Source organism: Camellia sinensis, chromosome 5 (assembly GCF_055761805.1).
Source record: "Camellia sinensis isolate YWXY chromosome 5, ASM5576180v1, whole genome shotgun sequence".
In the NCBI taxonomy this organism is placed as follows: Eukaryota; Viridiplantae; Streptophyta; class Magnoliopsida; order Ericales; family Theaceae; genus Camellia; species Camellia sinensis.
The window spans coordinates 19,465,416-19,475,545 of record NC_138965.1 but is presented as its reverse complement, the minus strand read 5'-3'; the positions used below and the strand labels follow the sequence as shown (position 1 = coordinate 19,475,545).

The 10,130-nt window shown below is 33.8% G+C and overlaps 1 protein-coding gene and 1 long non-coding RNA gene across 2 annotated transcripts; one reads left to right on the top strand and one right to left on the bottom strand.

Moving 5' to 3' along the window:
• The first annotated feature begins 5,726 nt into the window (after positions 1 to 5,726).
• SKIP1 (SKP1 interacting partner 1) lies at positions 5,727 to 8,147 on the top strand. The gene is made up of 2 exons (XM_028262499.2): positions 5,727 to 6,240; positions 7,292 to 8,147. Exons 1-2 carry the CDS (start codon positions 5,885 to 5,887, stop codon positions 7,863 to 7,865), a joined length of 930 nt encoding a protein of 309 aa, XP_028118300.2. The 5' UTR covers positions 5,727 to 5,884; the 3' UTR covers positions 7,866 to 8,147.
• Positions 7,384 to 9,929, bottom strand: LOC114315876 (uncharacterized). Its single transcript, XR_003647946.2, has 2 exons — positions 9,597 to 9,929; positions 7,384 to 9,403 (listed from the first exon to the last, which is right to left on the bottom strand). It is a non-coding gene; the product is annotated as an uncharacterized LOC114315876 (long non-coding RNA).
• Between the last annotated feature and the right edge of the window lie 201 nt (positions 9,930 to 10,130).

Below are 10,130 nucleotides of genomic sequence, written 5' to 3'. Positions count from 1 at the left end.
GTATATGGTTTGGTGCAAGATATGACAATTGTGTCTTTATTAATGATATTAAGAGCTTGGTAAACGGGAACAACATATCCAGCTTTGTACGTATAAAATTTGCAATATTTTAATACTGAAAAATTTCTCATTAATTTATTAACATCACTTTTGTGTTCCAATTTGACAAACAATTGATGCATATGTTGAGATTCTTGAAAGAGAACCACAAGCACAGAATTTCAGAGATGGAGCAGAGCACAATGGCAAGTCTTTCGTACTGTCAAGTCTATATTGGGTAAGGAATAAATGTGCATGTGCCAATTCCATACTTTATCTTCCTTTCATTTTGGTTTCAAAGTTCATTTTTTCGGTTTGTTATCATTCTTGTGAATGTTCCCAAAATTTGAGTTTGGTATCATTGCTGGGAATGTACTTAGATTTCGAAACAGTTTGAGTGACAGATTGTACTTAATCATGTTTTGTTGCTTTTGATCGAGATTTGAATATTGAGTTTCGTACCATTACTGTGAATATTCTCATATATATATATATATTTTTTTTGTAAAAAACAGCCAATGTTGAAGAAGAAAACTTCAGAAAAAAAGAAAAAGATTTTCAAAAATACTTTGCAAGAATCCCTCACATGTAGATACATACATATCCCTATCCACAATTCCAATCATTGGATATTACTTTTTATCGACAAACACTTGGGGACTTGGAAACATTTCAACTCTTTGAGACCAAGAAAAGGAAATGACAAGCACTACAACGATGCATATCAACTGGTAAGAACAATTTCATATTACCATTATAATAATCAAATGTAAATCATTACATACTTTATATTGATTTTTTTTACAGCAAACAATCATCAATAAATACATGAAGGATACACCTTGTCAAGCAGAAAAAGCATGGAATCCTGAAGTGAAGATTGAATCAATCAAAGACAGCCCTCAATAAGAAGCAATGATGTATGTTATGTTTATTGTAATTAACAAATTTTAATATCTTTTTCAAAAAATTTTGTTTTTTCCCTAATTGTGTGAAAAATAATTTATGTAGGGAAGATTGTGGAATTATTGTTTGCTACATCATAAGACAATACATAAGGCATCAACCAATTCCAAACACATTACCACTTGGCACATGCACAACACTGAGAGTAGACATGGTACATGAGTTCCTCAGTGATCCACAAAGATCAATCAAAGTCAAGTGACAGGATTACAACATTCAATGAATCTTTTTGTTGTGTAACTCAGTGAACTCTTTTTTGTCACACTTTGATACAATGACTAATGTTTTTGTTGATAGTTGCAAGCATATTGCCTCACAAACATATTACAATTTCTATGATGTGTAATGGAATATTTTGTCGTACTCTCAAAGATATATGCACCAGGGCTTCTCTTGATGTTTTTGTCCATATTTTCAGTTTCCATTATTCTCTTCCTCACACTACTATATGGGAAAAGTGAAAATAGTGTTACATGTGAAAATAATGGACACAAGAATTTATTGTATCACAATCAGTGCTTTGTTGACGTTTTTGTTTATATTTTTAGTTTTTATGTAGTGTTTTGTCGTCTCACAATATTATCACATTTACTTATTTTGAAGTTAAAAACTTAAAACTGAGAATATTTTCAATTTTATACAGTGTTCACTCAATTTTCAAAACAACAATATTATCAACACAATTTATTTGCTGTCTCACAATATTATCACAATTTAAAAAACTAAAATTCGAAACAAATAATATTTTCACTTTCAGTTCACTGTTACTTTATTCAAAGCATAGAGCGTTGATCACATCTATTTAGAATATTAATTCACATTCATTCAATTGATCACATTTATAACTAGTTCCAATTCTTAACAAGAGTCTTACACTATTATCACAAAATCAACTATTTTGAACTAAAAGCCTAAATTGAGAATATATTCACTTTTTATACAGTATTCACATAATCTTCAAAACAAACATTCAACAGTCAAGTTTATTTACAAAAGCCAACCAAACAAATAATTCACATTAAAAACAAATACAAAGCCAACCAAACAATATTATCACAAACAATTTCCAAACTAAAATTTGAAACTGAGAATACTTTCACTTTCAATTCAATGTCACTTTATTGAAAACGTAGAAGATTATTATTCAGCTCTCAATAGTACAAACTACTACTTAAAGAAATTTATGAATATGAAATTTTTACAATCACAAATCACCTACAAAAAATCACAAAGCCTCCTTACACGATTTCTTATTGTGATTACCAACCTTTCCACATCTACCACAAGTAATTTGCCTCACTTTCTTACCATTGGAGCGAACCTTTTCTTATTTGGCCTTCCTGGTTGCTTCCTAGACAAAGGAGGAAGAACATCACTATCACCATCAATATTACAATCTGGTTTCCAAATTGAAGGAACAAGATATATTGAAAAAGAATAGGACTCTCAATAACTTTGAATTTAGAAGTATTGATCAACAAATAAACTCAAATCATGTCCACTCTTTTGTATAGCACCAACTCCATATGCACATGGAAACCCTTTCAACCGCCACTCGCCACAAGAACATATTCGTCTACTAATGTCAACTGAAACAGATGGATGTGAATGCACCTCATAGACATCATTCCCAGATGAACTAACAATCCATGGCCTTGAAGTATTAAAAGCATCATTTAACTTAGACTCCATTTTGGGGCATATCACACCATTCCATTTATTAACAAGCTCCCTTCTTTTAGCAATTTTCCTCATCAACTTAATTCTTACACTATCAATCAACTTTGTGATACGCAAATGGCGTTCCTCCCGTATCCACGAATTGAAAGATTCAGCTACATTCGACCACATCTCTCCAAAGCATTGCCCTCGAAAATATGCATTACTCCAACGATCATATGGTATGTCATCTAAAAATTTTTCAACTCTTGACCCACCTTCAGTCTTTAACTCAACCAAACATTGATGAAATGTTTCTTCAATTGAGCATATGCACATTTCCCAAACAAAGTGATCAGCTTTTCTTTCAATCCATGAAACATACCACGCAAATGATGCCTCGAATCCATCTTCAAATGATATAAACAATAAGCATGGAAAGCCGTTAGGAAAACCTTTAGCAAAACTTCAACTAATCCAAGGTTACGATCTGACACAAATGTAATATTTCGTTCTGGTGAAACAATTGTACTCAAGTGCTCCAAAAACCAACACCAGTTGTCTTGATTCTCTGAGCCAACAATTCCAAAACAAACAGGGAAGAAACCTGCATGTACAAAACAGAAAAAATGAGAATATTCTATTATTCTTAGAAAACGGTAACGCTTTAACATTCAAAATATCAAACACTATAATGAGTAACTGTAAAAATAAAAAATGCATATACAACAATAATATTATATAAAATTTTAAAAATTTAATCATATTTCTAAACTGAGAACTTTTTCAATTCCAGAACAGAGAAAATAGATTTCTTATGTACCTTGATTTCCATCTTTTCCTGTAGCGGCAAGTAAATTTCCTCTAAATCTTCCTTTCAAAAATGTGCCATCAAGGAACAAGAGAGGTCGACAATAATCAAATCCACTAATGAAACCATGAAAAGTAACAAATAATCTCTTAAACCGTTTAGTATCATCGTCACACTCAAACTCAATGTAACTCCCTGGATTGCAACTCTTTGCAACATCAACATACCATCTTAACTGGTCAAATGACATTAAGTAATCTCCAAAAATATCACCCTTTGCTTTCTCTACCCCCAACCAAGCTTGACGATAACTAACTCTCAGCCCATACCCCAACTTAAAATCCCGAACAACATGAACTAGACGTGTCAATGGATTATCACGAACACCTTCAACAATCAAATCAGCAACTAAATCAGAACTCATACGAGAATGATTCATTATACGTACTTCAGCACCACATGTGTGAACATTGTTGAGCTTCCTTATATAAAAGAACCCATTAGCATTCTCCACTTTACCATGAACATTCCACGTACAACCTTTTGTCTCTCTAAACAAACATTGTGCGGTAACACGAACTTTATCATGGTTAACAAATATGAACTCAAATCCACACTCAATAGAAAATTTCGACAATGCATTATGAAATTCAACAATTCCACCTTCAAATTTCTGTCCTATATGTGTAATACTAACTGTCCAACCAGCAGACGACAACACTTTTTCCTTGTGTCGACAAAATGATGATAACATATTAATCTCTTCTTCAACCTCCAACCTCGAATTCCTATTGGATGATGTAGATGCTCTATTTGACAAGTTCATAGACTTATTGTTGTCATGAGACAATGCAATATCACAAACTTCAAGCTCCAACATTGACTCTCTTTCTCGATAATCCAATCTTTTGTTAAGATTACCACAGTCAATGGTTGAGTTTTTTCGTCTTACAACAACATCAATACAATTTGAATCAAAATGCATAACTAATGCCAACAACAATTCTAACTCCTCATTATTGTCCAACGTACAACTAGGATGTCCAGGCAATGAGTAAGATAGGTAAATGTCACCAGATTGCAAACTATCACATTTCAAACGTAGCTTATCAACCAACTGATCATATGTAACATTCCGATCAATCTTAATTGCAAATGTGCAACCATTATACTTGCACAACAAAAAATCGGGACACTCGTAGAACCTTGACTCATCTTTTAATCTAAAAAAAAAAAAAGATCACATCAATAAAAGCTAGTATAATACTCAGTTTATTGAAACTACAAAACCAAAATAAATACTTCAAACAATACCAAGAGCTTTCTCAGTTTTCACAAATCACGTTTTCAATTCATAAAATACCAAACCAAACCGAGAAATCATCTAGCAAATCACGTCTTCAATTCGTAAAAATCCAAATTATTTAACATATTCTTATAAATAAATTCAATCAAAACTAAAGAAAATTCTAAAAAAAAAAAATAACAATTCTTCAATTTATAAAATCAACACAATCCATACCTATAAACCATACATACATATAAAATCGAAACAATACATATCTATACAAAATCGAAACAATACATATCTATACAAAATCGAAACAATACATACCTATAAACTAGCAGATCAGTTCTTCAATTTATAACTCCAAATTGCACATAACAAACTTCAATAGATTTCAACTCAAGAGGCCTCAATTACGAATCTGTCAAAACCGAGAAATCACTTTACCTATAATAGCGAACCAAGCCAAGAAATCCCTCAAGAGCCTTCGCAATTTGAATCTTCATCTATTTCCATAGCTTACTTGTTTTCTCCTCTTGGTAAATAACGTCAATGCTATTATATATACATTTGTTTGGGTTAAAGGGCAAAAACGTCTTTTAACCTGTAAATAGGACTTATTAGTTTAAATTTTTTTTGCTAGGACCTAAGCTATTACCAAATATGTAGATAGGACTTTTAGGTAATTATTTTTTATTTTTTATTTTTTATTTTGGATAAATTACATTGACACCCCCTGAGGTTTATATTTATTATAGTTCCCCTCATCTTTTGAAAATTATATTCCCCTCCTTGAAGTTTAAAGTTTCATTACAGATTGCCTCCGAGGTTTAAAATTTCATAACAGTTCTCTGCTCACTGTAATGATCATTATATATAAAATTAAATTAACAAGAAAATCAATATAATTTTTTAAATGTGAAGAAAAAATTATAATAAATATAACCCTGAAGGCGTCTGTGTAATTTACCCTTTTATTTTTTCAAAATGCTTGGCATGGTCAGAAAGTTATGAAGTTCGTAATCTTGACACGTGGCTGAATATCCACTCAGTCTGCTTACCCACCCACCGAACCCAAAAAAACAGACAGTTGCCTTCTCAAAGGTACCCTCTTCCAAAAAATGGACGACAGCAAAGGAGGAGGAAGCGAGTCGGGACTCAGTTCCGATTGGGCCGAGTTGACTCACGAGTGCCTCATCAACATCCTCTCTCGCCTCACCTTGGAAGACCGATGGACTCGATCCATGTTTGTCTGCAAATCATGGTTCCAAGCTTCCCAAGACCCCCGTCTTCACTCGCTCTTCGACCTCCAAACTCACTTTCACTCGGTCGCCGAGTCTTCTCTCTGGTGGACCACTCAGTTCGAGAGAAGAATCGATTCCATGCTCCGATCTGTCGTTGAATATAGTGATGGATCTCTCACGGAGATTCGCATCAGACACTGCTCCGATCGCTCTCTCTCATTTGTTGCTCAAAGGTATATGTTTATTTTGTCCTCGGATTAGGGTTAGGGGGTTTGGATCTTAATAATTTTGGTTGAATTTTTGTTGGATGGAATTGGGTATTGGATGATTAAAAATGGGTTTTGATTTGAGTGTACACCTGAGTTATATCTGTTCTGCAATTGATTGTACTTAGTGTTTTGGTTTCAATGATTGTTTTTTGAATTGGCTGTGTATGATGGGATCATGATTAAGGCTTTCCTTCAAAATTTCTTTTACGGTAGGGATTTTCCAAATCCCTTGACAAAATCAAGATACAAATAAAAGTGTATTTTCAAGTTTGATTTTTTATCGTTGTTTTCCTCTATGCAATCTAGTTTTTGTCCTGATCACAATTTCTGGTATATTTCTAAATTTTGGTTGTTGTATAGTAGAGTTGTGGTTATTGATGGCAGTATGGTCGGTTTAGTGTTAATGCATTGGTGTCTCTATAATGGCGTCTGTTAAACTTCAATGGTGAAATTGGTTTTATTTTGGGCTTGTCATTTTGCCATTGATTGACGTTTATAGTTTAGGTTTGGATGATGAAAGTAGTTTCATTCTATCTTAGCTGCTATTTTGAATGTATATGTTACCTGAAATGTGGATCATTAATTTATGGTACATGGAATGGGAACGGGCTTGGCAATTCAAATTTTTGTCTCTGCACTTTGGATCACTATTCTCCATTTTGGAACTGAAGTGTACTATGTTTCGGAATGTGCACATAAATCATTAGGGTATTAGTGTTTCTGGTGATGGTGTTTTGAATGTTTGTACGTTTAAATTGTTGCCTACCAATGCAAATTGATGACATTGATTTTTACCAATACAAATTGCTAATGATTGTTGCAATGTTAGTTTAGGTTTGAATAATGAAGTTTTATTCTTAAGTTTAATTTGTTGCCAATTGTTTTTTGTATGGTCACACTAGTTTTGATTGAAGATGTTGGTTTATACTAATACAATTTTCATTGCTAATGATTGTTGCAATGTTGGTTTAGGTTTGAATGATGAATTTGTTTTTCTTCCATAATTGCATGTCAGGTGCCCGAACCTTCAGGTTCTTTCAATTAAGAGCAGCCCAAATGTGACCGATGAATCCATTGCTAAGATAGCTTCAGGGTGCCCCAAGCTCAGGGAACTTGACGTTAGCTACTGTTACGAAATATCTCACGAATCTTTGGCTCTGATAGGAAAGAATTGCCCCGACCTCAAAATTCTGAAAAGGAACTTCATGAATTGGTTGGATCCTTCTCAACACGTAGGAATTGTCCCTGAAGCATATCTGAATGCTTGCCCTCAAGACGGGGATTCAGAGGCTGCCGCAATTGGGAAGTTCATGCCTCATCTGCTCCACCTTGAACTTCGATTCTCCAAATTATCAGCAAAAGGCCTCGTTTTGATTTGTGAAGGCTGCCCGAACCTTGAATATTTGGATCTCTCTGGGTGTGCCAACATGACTAGTCGTGATATCGTCAATACATCATCAAATTTAAAGAATTTGAAGACTATCAAGAAGCCTAATTTCTACATCCCCAGGTCAGTCTTCCACACTGAGAGGTATGGCCATTGGAGGTTGTATGATGAGAGATTCCAGACGGATGTTTTCCGAATTTGATCAAGCAAGCGGAGAAAACTGCTTTAGCAAGTGGATCGATTCTGATTCGATCAATGGTCTGGTTTTTTTAATTTTTTTTTCAAATGTGTATGTAGAGATTTCGTAAGGGTTTGATTAGCAAAGGTACAGCTGGAATCTTTCTTGTGTTGTGCCTGTATATTGTGTTCTTAAATTGTATTAGGAATTATTGTTTCGTGTTTTGTTTTCTGATGTGTTGGTATTAAGAATTATTGTTCTTATTTTGTCATCATATGATTCATATGAAGCTTGTTTCTTTCAAAATCTTTTTGTTTTGTTTTGCTTTTTGTTTTTTGGTTTTAGTGAAATTGTGTTATCCTCCATCTCAAGTGGGCAAACCATTATCAATGCGCTAAGATTAAAAATTTCAAAAGAAGAAAAATGAACACAGCATATATAAATAAAACAACACACAATACTTATTATATAATACAATAATAACAATGACAACATTGATGACCAGTTTATTTCAAAGATTACATCAAAAATTCTCTAAACAATGTTCTTTCCCCTGAATAGTTGTATAATTGTCATTAGTTTGTGTCTTCATCTTGTGTCTGGATCTTGAATTTGTTGAGACTGGATCTTGAATTTGTTGAGAGAGAAGAAAATGAAAAGAAAGTGTATGAAGTTGAAGTTTTTTTCTTTTTGCTTCCCATATATTGGCCTATGACAAATCCATGAGTCAGCAGGCCAGTAAGCCCAGAGAGAGAGGGGCAGCCCCTCTCTCTCTAAGAGATTTCCGCAATGCTCTGGCGGTTCTCCGACGACATTTAGGTGACTTTTTTTACACTTTCAAAGTGTAGATCTACACTCCTAGAGTATAAATCTATAGTTTTAAAGTGTAGATCTGGACTTTTATATCCGAAATAAGAGTTTTGAGAGTTTTTTCCTTAATTTTGGCATAGATTTTTGGTTTTTTCAACATCCACAATAATTCCCTCCTCTCTCAACCCTTTTTCCATACCATTGTGGATGTCCTTCCGTCTCCGGCGGCAACGGTGGAAGAGTTGGGTAGTAGCGACGGGGACGGTAAGCTTTTAAGCAGATCTTGCTTTCCAGATCACATCTTTGAACAGATCGATGGTTTTTCCTGAATATTTTTGGCGGATTTTTTTTTTGTTATTTGTTTGTTTGTTTGTTTGTTTTGTTATTTGGTTGGGATGACCCTCTGAAGTCTTGACGATGCACTATTATTATCTTTATTAATATTATTTCCCAAGTTCTCAAAAAGACAAATCCATGACCCAAACAACACACCAGAGAGAATCAAATGAAACACACCAGAGAGAGAGAGAATCAAAAGAAGAAAATAGAAAGAAGCAAGGCCGTGGAAACATGCTCAAGCAGTGTTGGAAATGGATTCTTCACCAGTAAGGAGAGGCTTGCACCACTGTGATTGTTCCGAGGCCGCGTAAGAATAGTGGAACCACCATTTGCTCCTCTCTTTGCACGGACAATTTGGTGCCCTCCTCCGTTTGTTTGTCCTCTACTCGATTCAATAATCATATTATCTGTACCTGTATGCACAATTAATACCAGAATGAGCTAATACACTCGGCGTACTTAGTGAAAGCTTATGAAATTGATTTCATTCATAACCATTTGCCGTAAAACAATGAGAAATAAACAAACTAAATCTAAACACGTTTTTAAAATTAAATTTGACAAAAGCTTGATATATATATATATAGAATTTGAATGAAGACTTACTTTGCAGTTGATTTTGGTGCAAGACAGGAGGCTCAGAACCCCTAGTTTTGGAGGTGAAAGTGCTTTGGGATGAATGAAATGGCGAAGCTTTGGCTATAACAATGAAGAAGAAGAGCAAGGCAAATAATTGTGCTTTCATTTTTGGGGGGCAGATCTAACTATATATTGCTGTAGGCAGCTTCTGTATGTTACTGCTAGTGAATAAGTTTAGGTTATTTATAGGATTTCTTTCCAAGGGGTGATGAAGAAACTCCTAGGCTGCTGTGTTTGATTTTAGATTTGTGAAGAGAGAGAGAGAGAGACAGAGAGAGAATTGGAAGAGTTTTTTTTGGTAAATTATATTGATCTCTTTTGAGATTTAGAGAAAATTTAGTAAGTGGTATAGTTTTGGCATAATTATACTGATCTCTCTATTAATAAGGTTATTTGGACTTAAATTAATGTAGATGTTGTGAAGATATAAAGATAAATAAGATAAAAAATATATTTTAGTGTAAAAGAATTGATGACATTATTTTTTTACTCATAATTAAA

What these genes read in the sequence shown, in the direction of transcription:
- SKIP1 (XM_028262499.2), top strand. Translation starts at nt 5,885, where the DNA reads ATGGACGACAGCAAAGGAGGAGGAAGCGAGTCGGGACTCAGTTCCGAT. An exon ending in CTCTCATTTGTTGCTCAAAG is followed by an intron (nt 6,241 to 7,291) that starts GTATATGTTTAT and finishes ATTGCATGTCAG; the next exon opens with GTGCCCGAACCTTCAGGTTC.